Source organism: Siphateles boraxobius, unplaced genomic scaffold (assembly GCF_051911475.1).
Source record: "Siphateles boraxobius isolate OS27281-9 unplaced genomic scaffold, OSU_SipBor_1 22, whole genome shotgun sequence".
In the NCBI taxonomy this organism is placed as follows: Eukaryota; Metazoa; Chordata; class Actinopteri; order Cypriniformes; family Leuciscidae; genus Siphateles; species Siphateles boraxobius.
The window spans coordinates 16,612,189-16,631,138 of NW_027508833.1; the positions used below are offsets into that span (position 1 = coordinate 16,612,189).

Below are 18,950 nucleotides of genomic sequence, written 5' to 3' on the forward strand. Positions count from 1 at the left end.
AAGTAGCGCAGTGGAATGGAAAAACACATTCTTTGTGAACGTATTCACAACATTCTCATATTTTGAGTTTTTGTTGATTAAACCAATCTCTTGCTTTGTATTAAAGTTAAACCAGCAATACTTTTTTTTTTTTACAGTGTATCACACAGTAGGCTATATTTTTAATCAAGAGGAGCCAATTTTTATGGTGGAGAATAATTTGAATAAAGTCTCTGATGCTTTTGAGTCATGTGACCTGAATAATGCAAATCAGGAGGTTTATTGGGAAAATCCGTTGACTGGGATATCATTCCATCCTCTCACTCTGTCTGTATGGACACTCGTAACTTTTTTAATAAAGTGATCACTGCGATTAAATTACGGCCTGAATCCAGAGATCAATAATGCTGTCAGGATTTACAAGCCAAAGAGGTAGGTCAACACACTTAAATGTTTCTAGCCAGTTTTCTTCTATTCAGCTCCATGTATCAGGACGCATTTAATGTTTTTGAAAGAAGTCTATTATGCTCACATCTATTTGATCCAAAATACAGTAAAAACAGTAATATTGTGAAATATTATTACGGTATAAAATAAGTGTTTTCTATTTGAATGTATTTAAAATGTAATTTATTCCTGTGATGACAAAGCTGAACATCATTACTCCAGTCTTCAGTGTCAACTAATCATTCTAATATGATTATCTGCTGCTCAATTATGAATAATGTTTCTTGTTATTATGTTGAAAATGTTGTGGAAAATATGATACATTTTTTCAGGATTCTTTGTTGGAAAAGTTAAAGAAAGTTGAAACAAAGTTTTTCCATTTTGATAGAAAGATACATTTATTTGAAATAGAAATCTTTTGAGTTGTTACTGAATAAAATAATTAATATTTATTTTTGATCTTATTTAACCCCACATTTTTTAACTTGCAACATTTTTTAATTTTTTTTAAAGTGTTAACTTTTAACACTTTTTTAAAGTGTATCATAGTTTTCACAACAAAAAAAAATGAAGCAGCTGTTTTAAACATTGATAATAATAAAAAATATTTCTTGAGCAGAAAATCAGCATATTATAATGATTTCTGAAGGATCATGTGATACCGAAGATCATGGACTAATGATGCTGAAAATTAAACTTTGATCACAGAAATAAACCACATTTGAGAATATATTCAAATAGAAAACAGTTATTTTAAATTGTATTAATATTTCACAATATCACTGTTTTTACTGCATCTTTGATCAAATAAATGCAGCCTTGGTGATCGTGAGAGACTTCTTTCAAAAACAAATTCCAAAATTTAAATTGGTAGTGTATCTGAATGCATATTGTTGTGGTCAATTTATTAATTAAAAAAATCAACTTTGCTTTCACTCCTTCTTAAAACCATCCCTTCCAGTTCGTTCTTTTCTGGATGATGTTTGAAACTTTCATTTAGCACTTCTCGTGCTATTGCCTCCTTAAGATGAATCTCTTATTGTATTCCTCATTTGTAAATCGCTTTGGATATATGTGTGTGTGATAAATGAATAAATGTAAATGTGTTGCCTGATTGACGTCACTGATGGAAGGCATATGCATGTTCATATGAATGACTGCGTTCTGTTCCATTCACCAGAAATTGATGGCACAAAAATGAAATTGTCTAAAGGCATTATTCTCATTTTTCTGGCATTGATTTTTAAGGTGGGTTGAGATTTATTATTTTCTCAAAGTTCTTCAGTTATACAAACAATTTATTACTTAGAGCATTAACTCTTTAACACTTTTAATTGATAGGTTGCTGTGGCAGGTAATATATAGATTTTTTTCTGCTCATTATCAATAATAATCTATTGAATGAATAATATGTGTTTTTCCATCAATCATCTGAATGTCAAACTGAATACTGTCATAATGCTTCATTCCAGAGAATTCCACAAAGGTGTACTTGCTTGAGCTTGAATTTGAGAATTTGGTGTATAATCATTTCACTGATCATCTGGGAAAGCTTAAACAAATAGACGTGAACAGGACTGCGATTGTAACCGAAATCACCAGCACAACAGGTAAACAAACGTAGAATGTGCTTGTTTTCCCCTTTTCAGCTTTTTTGCCATTGGCTTGGCTTGCTTATTTGGGGATATTAAATTTAACATTAAATTTAATGTTCAACAATAATATTGATCTGCCTGCTATTATACAAGAACTGAACTGAGCTGGACGATGACATCACGGTTTACTCCAGAGCAGCTATATATATACATACTATTTTCTTCTGGAAACAAACTTTGTTACATTATTTTTCTGTTATCTCTGTAAAGCTGCTTTGAAACAATCTGTATTTTAAAAAGCGCTATATAAATAAAGGTGACTTGACTTGTTTGCAGATTGCACATTGAATAAGTCACAGAAGAATTGTTCATGCATGACAAATTACACATGGTCTGAGGACATATTCAAAAAGTATGCCTGCTGCAAAGGCGAGAACTGCATGATAAAAGAATATGACACTGCTGTCTGTCTGTATGAAAAAAGAGGTAGAGTATTGTTTGATATGGGCACAGGATTTCTTGATGAAAGAAACTGTTTATTGAATGCAGTGACCCTTATTTTTGTCCAGTAAGCATTAATGGAACTACTACATTGACAAATGGCACATATTACGACATATTACGTGATTCAAACAAAAAACAAGAAGACGAGTACACGGAGAAGGAAAAGCAAGTAATTACTATGGTATGTACTGCTGAAAATCAACACAATACTGTTAAAAAATGTGTCTGTGTTTTTTTTAAATCATGGTAACAGTTAAATGGTTAACAGTAACATGCAAGGTGAAAATAAATATTACATATATTTAAGTTCATACACAATGTCGTATTAAAGATTGTGCTTCTTACATTCTTTTCACCAGATTTGTTTAATTATGGTATTTTATGTTTTACATTTTATGTTGTTTAGTTCATGTTTATTACGTAATTATTGTGTTTAGTCTTTGTGTTGGTAACACTGTGCACCCTCTACAAGTCACTGTTCATGGAAAGTGCAAATTTGATGAACTAAGTCATCATTCCCTTTTGCCTGCATGTATATGGTGGTAGGCCTGCGTTTCAAGGTTCAAATCAGCTTTAAGAAGTCCATACAGTACATGAACTGTAAAAAAAAAAAACAGGCAACATACTGCAAAGACAAAAAACATTATAATTTTTTTTAAAGTTTGGTTTAATCAATAGAAATACTTATACTGTTTGTACATCTCACATGCATGTTTTAATTTCTTTTAGCTCAAGACACATTTCAGCACATTGAAATATTTTGATTCTCTGATTATCAACGGTTACAGGTAATCATGATAACAAGCACATCTGGCAGCTACTGTTTCTTGTTCTTTCTACACACATAAAACATTAGATATAGATAAAAGACAGAAAATGTAGTAACATTTCCCATTTATTTAAAGGTATGGCAGTGTGATTGTAGATTATACGGTGCAGTTACTTGGTTCAGTTACATCTGAAGAGCTTGAGAAGGTAACCGGGCCACTGAATAATTCTGAGCTGACAACAACAGGTAACCTATTTATTTATTGTGAATTATTTATAGGCCTGTCACGATAACAAATTTTGCTGGACGATAAATTGTCCAAGAAATTATTGCGATAAACGATAATATTGATCATAAACGATAATATTGTCGTTCTGAGACCATTTTCATCTAAAATAATGATGATAATGGCATAATAATGCAGGTACACCTTTTCAAACATCAATAAACTTTTATTTCTAAAGACTATTTAAATGAAAAAAAAAAACAACCAAAAACAATAAAAGCAATGGACTCTGTCTCTGTTAACAAAAAATGCACATGTATGACTTCCGTTCACACTGAGAATCATAAGCATCATATACTGTGTGAGCAAGCGTCTCATATGAGTATTTGCACTAGTTTGTGTGTGTGTGTGCTCGCGTCTCATATGAGTATGTGCGCGGACAGTTTGTGTGTGTGTGTGTGCTCCGTCTCATTGAGTTTGTGAGCGAGTTTGTGCGTGTGTTTGCGCTCGCGTCTCATATGAGTGTGCGAGAGTTTGTGTGTTTGCGCGCGTCTCATTTGTGCGTGGAGAGTTTGTGTGCGCGCATCTCGCTCCCGTGTGTGTAGAGTTTGAGCATTCAGCAGTATACATGTATGTTTGACTACTTAATGTGTATGCAAGTGTTTCATATAGGCCTATGTGTGCGTGAATGAAGTTTGATTTGAGCCCTAGACGGCGGTATGTCGCCTCATATGAGGGTGAAAGAGCGCGCGCGCGCGAGAGAGAGGGACGTGCTACGGCGCTCTGCAATCAAATACGATTGTAAATAGGCTCAGTAAAAAAAAAAAATAATAATTAAAAAAAAACATTCGAAAATCAATGTGTGGCGGTCAGCGTTGATATTGTCATCCAGTCTCTTTGAGAGAGAGAGAGAGAGAGAGAGAGAGAGAGAGAGAGAGAGAGAGAGAGAGAGAGAGAGAAAACAAGCATGCAAATGAAAATTATCGCGGCCGGAAAAATTATCGAGCTAATTTTTTTTTATCGTGCGATTATTTGATTTATTGATTATCGCGACAGGCCTAATTATTTATTTAACTTTTGACAACGTTAAGCGATAAAGAAGAGTTTATTACACAGTCACATCTTGTTATTTTTTTTCCAAAGGCCTCGTCACTATTCTAGTACCTCAGGAGAAACCGATTGATATAGGCTCCTCTGCAAATATAAATTGTACTCCATCAGAACCACTCGGACACGTACAGTGGTACTTAACAAATGTCAAGAATAAAACAACAGAGATCACAGAAGGAAATGAGGCCCAGTTGACATCAAACAGGATGGACATTCTTAACCTAATGGACATTTCAGGAAGCTGGAAAGGTATGTTTCTGCACATGTTATTAAGATGCTTAAATATTTAGATAATTTAATCTGATATCTGATAATCTTAATCTAATTTCACTGTAAAAGTGTTCATTTTTCAGTAGCTATGTTTCCATCCTTCTATTTTTATATGAATTTTGGGTTATCACATAAAAAAAACGCTCCATGGAAACACTAAGATGCGCATAAATTCTAAAAAAGCACATACAAAATGTATGTGGTCAATTGAAGTGGATCATTTTGTTATCCAATAAGAAGACATGCAAATAAACTTTGATGAAAAACAAAGCCATTATCTGCGTCCCAGAGGCTTCGAAGGGCGCATTCGAAAGTCTATTGCTTCACAGCGGCGCGATGAAGGCTGTCCAAATTCGAAGACTTCTTCAAATGCGTCCTTCGTTTCGCGGGCAATGTGGGATACAACAGATGAATCCTTTGTGGCCTTGCCTATCCCAGAATTCGTTGCACGCTGGTGATGAGAATTTTTTTTTTGAAAGAAATTTCTGGATTAAACTTTAAAATATACTTTTGGTTTCAACTTAAAATATCTAATGATACAAATGTAATTATATATAATTATTATATATCCTCCAAAACTGCTCGCCAAGCTTATTTCCTATTTGAAATCACCAATGAAATCTGACAACAACTGTCATATAAATTTTGTTTCCAAAACGCTCAAATCATGACAGAAAACTGAAATTTTCAGGCTGGATCAAGCTAATGCGCAGTGGAAGCTCGCCTCTGACTGTTTCTATATAAACCTGACTTTACCAATCGGCCATTGGCTCTTATTTAGAAGGCGGGACTTATTCCGCCATATTGAGCGTTGCACTTTCCCCCATTCGAAACAATACAAGTGACACGTCTTCTGTTATTCTATAGTCTTTGATATAACTTTCAAAAAAGTCTGGTACAAACATTACTGCCGCTTGTCAATGGCAGCTGTCACAGTTGCTAGGGTGACAAGAACAATCCTCTGCATCTTAAATGTTGGTTTGATCACTCTGAAATACGTGAGGCAAAGTCTGTCATCAATATGGTTGGGTATAATGACCTTCCAGAACTATCTCATATGATTGCATTCCCAAACATCAGGCATCTGCCTCTGATCACAAGATAACATGACTGCTTGTATTGCATTTTGTCTGCAAGCTTTGATGCGCACTGTCAAACAGCCACAGTGGCTTTCCCCGAACTTCCATTTTTATTATAGTTATTTTGCACCAATTTCCCAGGAAGTTACAAATTTTGGATGGAAACGGCGTAACATTTATTAGCAATTACAGTAGATTCCAATTTTGTTAAATTCGCTACATTGGATGGAAACATAGCTAGTGTTCAAATCTTTTTCCAGTTATGTTATAATTTATTCCTGATTTCTCTGAGAAATGTAAATCCTGACCAGCATTAAAGTCTGTCTGTCTGTCTATCTATCTATAGGAACAATTACATGCATGTACACAAAGGGGTCCATAAAACACACAGCAAGTAAACAGTTGGACGTAGCACTTTTGCCAGAAATTCAGGCCATGAGCAACCCCCAATTTCCTAACTGTAAAGATCCAAAAAAAACGCCAACGGTTAAAATTGAAATTGAGTGTAGCATTATTGACAACAACGAAAATTACAGTGTTACATGGAATACTAATCTTCCTGGTTTGTCAAAGAAAGATCCAGGTAAGCATATCTCATTACCATTTTTGTTTTCTCAATGTAAACACAACCAGCATTAACAATGTGATGGAAAGATAAATATCTATATGTTTTTTACACCCTTGATTACTGCATTCTTTAGAAATCCAGGACAACCGTATATCTTACAAAGCAGAGGCGACCATAGTTTGTGCAAATAAGGAAGAGACAGTTGACGTTAACTGTACATTCACAAACTATAGATCTCCATCAAACAAAACCAGAATGAATAATGTTCAGATCCCCATCATTCTACGTAAGTTTTGTTGTTTAACTATTTTCTTAATTCTTTATTTTTTAAATTCGCAGAAAATAATTCACAAGTGAAGTGTTTGATTTTTTTTTTTTTTCAACGTTACAATCTACCAGCCCAATACAGCAACATTGATTTAACCAATAGTGTGAGTTTGGGGATGAGTCTAGTATGTTAGTCTGAACAGTGGTGGGTGGAAGTACATGTTTGGGACAACTCTTGGGGGAATTTGTTTTTTATGAACCACTTCACCTATGAATTATATGTATATGTATACATGGTTTACAAGCTTTTTGCCTTACAGACTTACATGACAGAAATATCACCCTATCACCAGCGTTAAGCGCTTTAATTTTAATAACTTTCAACCTTCATCTTTTACTCAGCATCATGTCCAAACTTATGGAAGCCCATTTCTGCTAAAAGGAGAAGAAAAAAATCAATCGTTGGTAAATAACTATTAGGAAATAAAGTTGAAATTATGAGACACTAAGTTATAATTACAGTACGGGTAAAAGGTTGAAAATATTGACTTTTAATATTTAATAATTTCAACCTTTTATCTCATGAATTAGTATCTCATCATTTTGACTTTTTATATCATAATTGTCACTTACCAAAACCCTTATGTGGTGGAAATGGGCTTTCATACAAATACCTGTATGACTTTTTCTTTTCTTTGGAGAATTGTGAAGGACACTTTGGGCAGTCTTTTCCATATAATAGGTTTTTTTTTAATAGCTCCAAAAATGTCCGAATCCATATGACAGCATAAGTCATTATTCTGTCAACACAGTCTGTTCATTACATAAAGCTATAGTATGACTTGGAATTACTGTTGTGGTGCTTTTTTGTCATTTTAAAATTTCACTTTCACTTTAAGAAAAGAGTGGCTAGGATATTATATGTGACCCGTCACAGAAACCAGGGACACAAGTCGGCAGCACAACTTTCGAGCAAAATGAGAAAGAAGAGTTTTTTTTCAAAATTGGTGATTTTCAATTTTTTGGAGAATCTGTTAATTGAAATCACGAAGAAGCCTCTCCATGTTTGAGATAGCAGTATTGGTATATTTAAAAGCTTACATTTTGAGGTTGAAATCGGCTTGTTTTCGGAGATTCTATCATGCAGTAGGGGCGGGGCGTGTCATTGTCTGTGTGTATTTCCATACTGAATAACCCGGCGCTTTTGCCCCCGCCCTCCAAGTCAACCACATGGCTACTTATTATGCTGTGCTCTGGCCAGCTCTCTCTGATATCAAAATTCAATGAAGATGGATGCCGTAAAGATTGTCGCAGACGAGATGAACCGTCTGGCAGTTACACCGAAAATGTTTTCGCCGCACTTCGTGGGCTCGGGAAACTGAACCGGAGGTATGGGCGCAGCGCGCGCGCCCTCAGTGCTTCAATACGGCGGCTCGGCTCGCTGACAGCGGTGGCTGGCTGTTTCATATGTGACGGAGAATCGAAATAGAGGATGCAGTTAAGACCTTTGCTGCTGCGATGAAGGCCTGCCGTGCGTGTTTCTGAAATGTAAGTTAAGCTTCATTTGCTCTTTAGTCGTTATTTAAGATGCTGAACCTGCTGATGATATAATGTGCTTGCGGACATTTCATTTGTGTGTGTATACGCACATAAGAAAGTGGTGTAAAGAGATTTGCAACAGTAATTTGAGGAGGTGAAATGTGATTATTTGGAAAATTGCAGAAATGACTGCTTAAAGAAAAATGCCAGCAGGCATTTGCCTCCTACATAAACTTTAATATTGTTGACATTTTGGGCACACGAGCGTTGCGTACTATTTGCGCTATATGTAGGCCTATGGCTTATTGGTCTTTGTTTGTTGTTGTTGGTTTTGCGTTATATGTATATGGCATATTGGTCTTTGTGTGTTGTTGCTGGTTTTGCGTTATACTGTATGTATATGGCATATTGGTCTTTTTGTGTTGTTGCTGGTTTTGCGTTATATGTATATGGCATATTGGTCTTTATGTGTTGTTGCTGGTTTCGCGTTATATGCAGGCTATATGGCATTATTGGTCTTTGTGTGTTGTTGCTGGTACGTTGCAAATAGAGGGGCAGCACAATTGTTTGTTTTTCGCCTAGTGCGGCAGAAGTGCACTCATTCGAAGTGTAAAAAAAGCTGTAAAGCACATGGAGGAGCTTTACAGGGGGTATGGCTTATCTAAATGAGATGTAAATGAGCCCTATTGTCACCCCCAGCAGCAGAGACAGGTGAGAACTGCACAATCTTTAGCTCGTTTTCTCCTCTTTGAGCTTTTTTAAGTGCCTACTTTAAAATGGCCACAACTTCTCCAAATATTATCAGATTTCCACATGTTACACATCGTTGGAAAGCTTGGATATTACACTCTCAGAATCTATGAATAACTCAAAATGCCCCAGAACCGACTTGTGTCCCTAGTTTCCGTGACTGGTCACATATATTTAAAAGAAAGTCCTGGGAAGAAAGTCATTCAAGTTTGTAACAGCATTATGGTGATTAAATGGGGACACAAATTAAATTTTTGAGTGAAGTAATGCTATTGAAGACCGGTGAACAGCTGCATTAATTTGCTAATTCCAAACAGATGCATATTATACTTACTAAAACCTAGTGAATGTTTTCTGATTTATAATTGTGTAAAGAAAAATGACGAGAAAAACAAAATCTGTAGTTTTCATTCCTCAATACAGCCTTGTCAACATACTGTCAAGGAGAAGATGTCTGGCCCAACACAAAAAGCAATTACACGGCCAGCATGAATTGTATGAAAGCTGTTGGTTTGAAAACGAGAGCATGCAATGGCATCAAATGGGGACAAGAAATTTCTTCTTGTGTGGATGAGGATCTGCATGGCATTCAAACGGATATAGAGGTATCACTCTTTTGGTATTCATTTACCCATTACTCATTGCTGGCCAGATTTTCTTGATTTTTTTTATCTTCATAATAACAGGAATTCAATAAAGGTATTGGCTTCATTAAGGACGATGCAAAAGGAATTTTCGCACGCCTAAAGGGATCGACAGCCAGCGATACATTCAACGCATATGCAAATATTAATGCATCTGTCAATATTTTCGATCTCATGAATAATATATCTCAACGCCAGTTAAATTTCTGGAACGATACTGTCCTACCTGTAAGTATATTTTCTCTCTAGATTTCTAACCTTCTTATTAATTTTTAATTCTTTAAACCTTTAGTAAAATTTGACCTAGAGTTCACATTCACATTTTAACGGTACCCTTTTTTCGGTACTTTAGTCATGTTTACCTCAATAACTGTTATTGACATTATGCCAGAGCTGCCTTGGTCGCTGTCTGTAATGTTTGTATATTCATAAAAACAACCATTTCCTATATATATATATATATATATATATATATATATATATATATATATATATATATATATATATATATATATATATATTCATTTATTTCATGAAATATTTTGTTTTTCTGGTAATCAAATGAAGACATAAAACATTAATTTAATTTATCTTTCAATCATATGAATTTAAACTCTTTGTTAAGCAACATGCTGCACAACTGAGCTTTATACTGTTAAAATTAAAACATGGAAGAGAAATTGGAGATGAAGTTCATGCATTCATGACAGCATGCAAGATTCATATTTAACTGTCTTACTCTCACGCCCAGATGCGTTCTCATGTACCGAAATTTGGCACGATTGATTTAATATGAATCGATACTCCATAGTACCGACCTAATTCGGTTGGTGTCTTTTCAAAGTACCGAGTTCTGTACCCAACCCTAAATTGACCCACATCTAAACATTTCCATTTCAGGAACAGGGTTATTTTTTCTGATCTATTACAATATATTGATGGAGTAACAACCCATGTGAAAACAAATGTCATAGAACTTCTCAAATTGGCAAACATCTAAAATATGTTACAGTCTTAAAATTTGTAAGTGCAATTATCATCACAATTGGTTTATGGGACTCTATTGCATGTCTGCAAAATGTATTAAACTCACCCAAAAACATTTACTTCATGCTTCAAAACTTGGCCAATTCCACCAAAATTAAAAAATATATATCCACTGTGTGAGCTGTACTGGTCAAAATGTTTAGATACTTTGTCACCATGGCGGTCAACCCTGGAAATGTTTAGACAAAACTGATGTCTATCATTTTCATTTGTATGATTACAGTATATTTATCTTGTAGCATGTAAAGTCCCTTTCACTTCAATTCATCATTCATTCAAAATGACAGTTAATCAAATTCCTCTGTTCAAAGTCATAATCGCATTTCACTTTCTTGTTTTTACATTGCAGGACTTGGTCAGCTCTCTAAGCAATGTTTTGAACGATATAAAAGCCTGGAATAACCCTGAAAACAACAAAACAAATTTATCTGTAATATATCTACAAACTATTGAGAAAATGGTGGTCATCACAAATCTGTCCTCGGATGTTCTTCACGAGTCTGACAATGTTAAACTGCAGCTCTGTAATGGCAATTGCAGCTTCTTCGGTGCCAGCGTCGACGCAGGCAATGGGGTTAAAGTCGTAGGATTGCGGAACATTCATCAAATTTTACCACAACCCGAGTTGCAAGAAAACGCCACCTCAGAGACCACCATCTTGTCAGTTACCGCTGTAAATAATACCAATCTGACTCAAGTTGTTCTGAAGTTTGAATATTCTAAAAACAGACTCCCAAATCATTATATGTATTGTGTTTTCTGGGATGAAAATAAGACAGAGTGGTCTGATGAAGGGTGTAAATGGGGTGGTGTGAACGATCCAGAGTTATGCACATGTGACCACAACTCTGCGTTCACCATACTGATGGCCAAAAATGAAGTGACACTTCCCTACATGGAGGAACTGACCTACATTGGTTTAGGAATATCAATAATTTCGCTTGTTCTGTGTTTAATCATTGAGATTCTGATATGGGATACAGTTGTAAAGTCAGACATCTCCAATTTTCGGCATGTAGCCATGTTCAACATCTGTTTATGCTTGCTGATTGCACACTGTGGATTTTTAGCATCAGCTAACCCTAAGATCCTAGGAAACTGGTGCTCCATCCTCACAGTAGTCAAACACCTTTTTTTCCTAGCCGTCTTCTTCTGGATGCTGTGCTTGAGTTTTGTGATTCTTCACCAAATAATATTTGTCTTTGACCATCTGCGGAAAAAGGTGTTTTGGGGATTGTCTATCACTCTTGGTTACGTATGCCCAATATTATGTGTGGCAGTAACCTTTATTGCATTCGAAAATGGTAAAGCTGAAGTATACTATTCCACAAAGACTTGCTGGCTCGTTTATAAGGGTACGTTGAAGGGCTCCCTCTATGCTTTTATCCTTCCTGTCGGAACTATTGTGTTTATAAACTTGTTCACCTTGGTTGTGGTGATCATGAAGATAGTAACCCCTACTGTGTCAGAGGCAAAGGCGAGGGACGAAAAGGATGTTGCCAAGAGCATGATTAAGACAATAGTCTTCCTAAGTCCTGTCCTCGGAATAACTTGGATCTTTGGATTTTTTATAATGGATCTTGACCTTACAGAAACACCTTGGGCCCAAATCGTGAACTACACATTTACAGTACTCAATTCACTACAGGTGAGGGTCAAGAATCAAACACTTTATCTACAGGTGAAACTCGAAAAACTAGAATATCGTACAAAAGTTTGTGTATTTCAGTAATTCAAATTAAAAGGTCAAACTAATATATTTAGTATATATAGCTACATACATATATGCATGATTATACTTTTCAAGGGCTGACTTTTCTGTATTTTGAATTTTTTTTTTATAAGCTGTAAGCCATAATCATCAAAATTATAACTTTTACAGGATATTCTAATTTGTATTTATGTACTCATAGTGAGTGCATTCATGCTTGTACTTTAAAATATCTTATTGTATTTTATTACAGGGCTTTTTCATACTGCTGACAAACTGCGTTGGAGAGAAAAAGGTAACTATGCCTACTACGTGCCCTCAATATGATTGTTTTTAGGAATTAAGGCAGAAAATATAACATTTGAAACACTTTCATTTTGCTAACTGGACCATTACGGAACAAATTTGCTATCACAAGATTTCAGTCTATAAAACCCTTAGAGTAATGCTCAAAATGTGCATATTTGATTTTCTCCAAAGGTTCGTGATGCACTTCGGAAGCGTTTCAGAGGTTCCAAGGTTAGTGCGTGCAAGGGAAATATACACTTTTACAGATGCAAAATACATCGCAAACACAAATATTATAAAATAATATACATATAGTAACACAGAGCTAATATTCTCACATGTTCTTACATTAGCAATCAGCACATTCTAAAAGTGAAAGCTCAACCAAAGCGACATATTCAGTTAAAAATAAATAAAGATTGGAAAGATTAAAGGTAAGTTACATTTGTGTTCTTGAGAATATTTTTATTTTGTGTCTACATATTTTGTTCTAATGTTGTTTTTATCCCAAATCAGTATGTGTGAATGGTTTAGTCGGTGAATTCTAGAAGTACCGAAAGAGAAAACATGGAATACAAGGAAACTTTTCATGGATGAATTTGTCACATTCTATGCAGATTAAAATAGCTATAAAAAAGATTGTTTTCTTAAACACTGTACATTTATGATATTGTACTTCAGAGGATAATGAATATCAATGTAGCCATGGTAGTTTATTATGACTGTATTTAGATTTCTGTCAGCGAATGACTAATTTTTCTTTTCAAAAATGGTATATTTAATTGTATGTATATTCATGCAAGTATATTAATGCTTTAATGTCTATCTATATAGCCTACTTGGTATACATATAAAACTGGTGAGTCGTAGTTGAATATGAATTTTGGCATGCAATGTTATTGTCAATGCTTTCTTTTCTTTATTTTTTACATTTAATTTAGATGCACAGCAAATAAAGCACATATGTATGTATGTTTGCTCTCATGATATAATAAAACCTACTTTTTAATTACTTGTTTTTTTCTAGCAGTCTGATTTCTTTTCACTCCTGTTCCCATTCTTCATCATCAGTATCATCATATTTGCTAATAGTCTCTGCTCTCAATCTCTGCCCAACGTTATTAAATGCTTAGCATCTCACAGCCTACAGTAACCACAAATCTAGTCCACACATCAAGAGAACATAGAACAGAAAATACCAGAAAAATAATATAAAGTGTGTACAAACTTTATTTGAATTCTAATTCTAGGAGTCAATCCAAGAAGAACTGATTATATGAAACGCATTACAATGGGTATACTGTTTTGTTTTCTGAACTAAGGCTACTATAATAAGTAGTCTAGTATGTACATAGAAAATTAAGTGCTATCCACACTTCTGCTCATGGACATCTTGCTTTTAAATCTACATCTGAACAAATCATTTAATCAATAGTAGGATATTTAATGAAGTCATAAACGCATAACTGGATGAGAAAATTGTAATGGGCAATTTGAGGGTAAAAAAATCTACTAAAGGCAAAAATCATCATACTTTTCAAGAAAACAAACGCAATCTTTATGCAAAGCCTAGATTGGAGCAATCTTGACAGGTTTATCCCAAGAAGTCCTCCTTGTCCACAGGTGCATGGAGGAAATGCAGGAGTCGTACTGCTAGTCTTCCACACTCCGCTGCAAAGTGTGCAGCCGTCCATCCATTATCCATTTTCAATCAGTATCCGAACCACTTCTGTTTGGCCTTAGCCAATATCAGAGTTTAGGCTTAGCATCACACAACTGGGTGAATCATGACATTAAGCATCACACTTCACTTCAACATTAACTTTCATGACCTTCTGAGTCACACTACTAGTCTACACTAGCACTAATACGCAGGGGCGTCACAAGGATTTTCATTTTAGTGGGACTAAGCCCCCAATGAGGGTATGATTTTTTTTTTTTTTTAATATAAAAAAGGTAACACTTTAGTTTAGGATCTAATGCTCACTATTAACCAGTTTCATTACCATGCAAAGGCAGGGTTTAATAATCACTGTGGTCCCAAATGTGAGGTAGGGCAGATAGGGGGGTTCTGGGTTTCCCCGAGAAACTTTTGATTTCTCTGATCTACATATTTTAAGATGTTTTGAAGGCCAAACAAATTGCAGCTTTAAAACCATGTCAGTGGGCAGCTGATTATTTTTCTCTCCTCATCAGCATCACAGTCTTTTTCTCTTTGTTTTTATCTTGCCCTGTCTCTTCCCCTCCTAAAGCTGAGCTTAGACTGATATAGGCTTTTCATTTTTGTCTGTCAGTGAAGAAAGTAAACATAGGGTCAACTGATTTTGCCTATGAATCATTTTCTCAGACGCATTTATTTACTAAAAGCTACTAAAGCTAGGTAATTAAGTTTATTAAATGCATTCACAATATGTAGGCTACACATTTCATTATTGATCTTATGCCTAATAACGTTACAGGGCCATAGACAGGGCTTTATAATCAAAGAGGTCCTAAATTTGAGGTTGGTAGGGGGTTCAAATTTTTTATTTCTCTGATATGTGCATTTCAAGACGTTTTTAAAGGGCACCTATTATGCCCCTTTTTACAAGATGTAATATTGGTCTCGGGTGTCCCCAGAATGTATTTGTGAAGTTTCAGGACAAAATACCCCACAATTAATTTATTATAACCATTTGAAAATGTCATTTTTAGGGCCTGTTTTAAAAAGAGCTGTTTTTGTGTGTACCACCTTAAATGTAAATGAGCTGCATATCCCCGCCCTGCCTTCGGATGAGGGCATAACTTGCAAACCGATGGCAATAAACAGTCGGTTTAGAGAGAGACCCGCTGTTTTGTATGGCATTCAGCCGTACACGTTTGAACCGGAATCAGACCCAGATGATGAAGAGACTCCGGAAGAAACAAAAATGAGAAAAGACCAGGACGTCTCGGAATGGTTATTTGATACATTTATGTACTTATAGAGTTGTAATCGCCTCCCCTTTGCAATTATGGATGTGCAACACACACACACACACAAACTGTGATAACATTGGCGCAATTTTTTGAAACTACAAACACAAATACTGTGATAACGTTTGCTACGTACAAACGAAATTTCATTTATGCGAGGGACATGTTGCGTCATGTTTACATTACTTGTCGTACAGGTGCTTATGTGGGAAATGTGAGAAGATGGCTACAGAACAAGAAAATATATATGCTGCAGGGAGATAGAACAAGTATTCATTTATTTACATTTGTAATTGTTGCAAAAAATAATTTGTGTCAAAACTGTCTGACGCTGTTTGTTGTATGGAAGGTTACAAGACAGATGAAACAGCAATTTTGATGTCTTGTCTTTACAGAAAACATGCACAGTTTTTAATACAATATCTTTAAAACATATTTATAAACGTGTGGCCAAACTACAAACAAGGTTTAAATTATTACACAGACATCCTGCGACGACGACAACTTTAGACGCATTTGTTGTTGAATTGGCTGACATCGAAATTGTCAGTATAGTTTAGTATACAGGTAGTATAGTATAGTATACAATTGTCAATAGTTCTGAAATGACTATTTGCTCAAAAATCATAAAATACACTTACTTCTACTGGAGGTGAAGTTGGATCGTGAACAGTAGGCAACGATCCACACTTGAGGATTAACTTTGAAGCAAGACCTGCTTTGAATTGACCCTCGTTCACAAAACAGTTGGAAGTTTAAGTGGCGCCTTTCCTTCCTAAATAAAATCCATCCACTGGTTTTCAGTGGCTCTGATGTCGGAAGTAAGTGAAAACTACTATGAACATTATTACATCCCACAACAGAACACTTATGTTTCTTAGGAGACATTTTCGACAAGGCAGCACAAATCGTCAGAACACCGGCTTGTCATTGAAACAATGGAGGATGGTGTACAGATCACCGAGGGCGGGGTCTATGCCAAAACCACAGTGTCAATCAAACCACGTCGGTGGGGCTTGCTCAATTCTACGTCACACTGAGCCGAATCTTAGGCCCCGTCCACACTACTGCGTTTTCGTTTAAAAACGGAGAATTAAAACGAAAACGATCTCCGTCCACACCAGCGTTTTAGCTGCGTATTAGAATTGATCTCCGTCCACATTAAAACGACTGAAAACTCGGATCACGTGACCATTCTCCAACACTGTGCATGCGCGTGCCGGTGTAAACAGGAAACGGATGGACTATTCCTCAGATTTGATGAGGAAGCAAGTAACGTTAGCTACCTCTGCAATGATTAGAAAATGTCGAAGACCAGAGATTTCTTTTCATGGACCGCCGCTGCACACGGGAATTGTCATAGATCGCTCGAATAATAGTTTGCCTCCGGCGCATGTAGGCAGTTATAGCATTGTAAAATGCAGAATTTGCTTGCACAACAGCTGCTAACAAAGACATCAAAGTCAGTAACGCTTGTAATTCGTTATCCATGTTGCACTCACTAACATCAGCTACGTAGTCCAGGATGTTTTTGTTTGTTTTCTTCCGGTGACGGGACATGTGATGGGTGGCTGACGAATCAGGGAAGGATACGTCATGGGTGATGACACCCAATCATAGAGCCGAGCGTGACCTTCTACGTCATCGTTTCTAAACTCCTCCGTTTTGTCCCGTCTACACTAAAACGCCCTCCAGAGATTCAAAACGAAAAACGGAGCTGCAGCGTTTCTAAACTTCTCCGTTTTTCCCGTTTTAGTGTGGACGGGAGGTGCAAACGTAGCAAAAGGTCTCCGTTTTTAAACGAAAACGCAGTAGTGTGGACGGGGCCTTAGAACAGCTCGTTCTGAGACAGTGCTTATGATTTATTGAGATTGTAAAAAAAAAAACACTGGGTGGATTTTTATTCTAGGGTGGTTTTGCTCACATACTGCCAACACACATTTATGTTCAAACACCATGTAAACGTGAATTTTGCATAATAGGCTAGGCAGAAGCCCCCCTAAAAAGGGCCTAGCGACGCCCCTGCTAATACGTTTAAGTTATAATAATGATCGGGCAAGTAAAGTCATTTAGAATGGCACAGTGAAACGGTGTCTTCTTGTTTCAGTTCTGATTAGGGTCACATTAATTTTTTCACAATTTCTTCTACTAGATCATAAATCAACAGCAGCTGCTGCCTGATGAAACTGTCATTTTTTAATCAGGTACATTAAAAATGTTGAAATCTCGAAACTGTAACTCGGTGTACACGCTCTCATTGCGGTTTGCGCTAGTAGGCTACATCATGGAAGACTTGCAACCTGTTGCCACAGCAACGCGACCAATGCTGTTTTTTCTCTAGAAACAGCTGTATAAACAAACATCTAAATAAAATAATCTATATTTAAACTAGTCAGTGTATAATTTTAATTATATGTCTATCAATATTTCACAGTCTTTACATTACTGTTCAGAATAAGTTACACAGCGCGTAGACGTCGTTTTCATGTGATACCGGCTACTTGTCTCAGCGCAGATCTTTATAGACCAAATCAGAGAAATCCTACAATCCTAGTGATCACAAATGGCTGTCAAACACCAGTAAAATATTTGTAAATTTACAACGCATAAAAATCTGAATCTGAATACTGTTAGACGAAGGGTTTGAGCCGAATTGCGCCCCCTCGAAAAATAACCTCGTTTGTCTCATGCGTTAATTTGAGACACGCTTAACGGTTGTATCAGCGATTGTGGGTGACGTTACTTCTGTTTGTGTTTGAAGCGAGATCCCAGAAAAACCTAGTTAGCTCGCCCCTCCCTTCCGTTTCGTGCATCATGCAAAAAACTATCATGCACGCGCATTTCTTAACTATTCGTGTCTTGGAATAAACACGATTGTATTCCTCGCCCTAACCCTCCTCCACCTCCTCTTGGGGATTGAGTCAGGCATGTTTAATTTCTCTTTCGTTGATAGACGCTGGCTTCTTCAGCTCCGACTTTGCGTGCAGTCGCACGAGCACAAAATCTCACAACACCCCACCCCCTGTCGGTGATTGGTTGGAACACTTTATTTTGGTTTTGAGTGGTTGGTGAAACCAATTGTTTTTGTGTGCAGATCTCAGAGCCTAGGCTGCCTACAGAGACGCGTTTTTTTGACAGACTGCTTATGGGGCGGGCAGCTAGCGGATCGTTAGGAAAGATTAGATCAATGTGATCGTTTGGG

General features: G+C 36.2%; 2 protein-coding genes across 2 annotated transcripts; one reads left to right on the top strand and one right to left on the bottom strand.

The window, feature by feature from the left end:
- Window positions 1–301: 301 nt before the first annotated feature.
- adgrf3a (adhesion G protein-coupled receptor F3a) lies at window positions 302–13,807 on the top strand. Its single transcript, XM_077238776.1, has 18 exons — window positions 302–411; window positions 1,607–1,674; window positions 1,768–1,780; window positions 1,899–2,036; window positions 2,358–2,507; window positions 2,591–2,706; window positions 3,255–3,313; window positions 3,431–3,540; window positions 4,664–4,879; window positions 6,326–6,562; window positions 6,681–6,833; window positions 9,527–9,708; window positions 9,790–9,975; window positions 11,144–12,442; window positions 12,759–12,800; window positions 12,986–13,024; window positions 13,147–13,227; window positions 13,310–13,807. The coding sequence occupies exons 1-17, from the start codon at window positions 384–386 to the stop codon at window positions 13,207–13,209; spliced, it is 3,099 nt and encodes a 1,032-aa protein (XP_077094891.1). The 5' UTR covers window positions 302–383; the 3' UTR covers window positions 13,210–13,227; window positions 13,310–13,807.
- Window positions 13,808–14,305: 498 nt separating this feature from the next.
- On the bottom strand, window positions 14,306–18,677 carry ankrd66 (ankyrin repeat domain 66). The gene is given in 7 exon segments (XM_077238241.1): window positions 14,306–14,399; window positions 14,401–14,496; window positions 14,498–14,554; window positions 17,838–17,879; window positions 17,881–17,906; window positions 17,908–17,934; window positions 18,642–18,677. Coding segments are annotated over 7 exon segments (378 nt in total).
- Between the last annotated feature and the right edge of the window lie 273 nt (window positions 18,678–18,950).

Excerpts from the sequence above, each read along its gene's own strand:
- adgrf3a (XM_077238776.1), top strand. The coding sequence starts at position 384 with ATGCTGTCAGGATTTACAAGCCAAAGAG. Across the intron at positions 2,707-3,254 it reads AAAAGCAAGTAATTACTATG|CTCAAGACACATTTCAGCAC; the intron begins GTATGTACTGCT and ends AATTTCTTTTAG. Across the intron at positions 9,976-11,143 it reads GGAACGATACTGTCCTACCT|GACTTGGTCAGCTCTCTAAG; the intron begins GTAAGTATATTT and ends TTTACATTGCAG.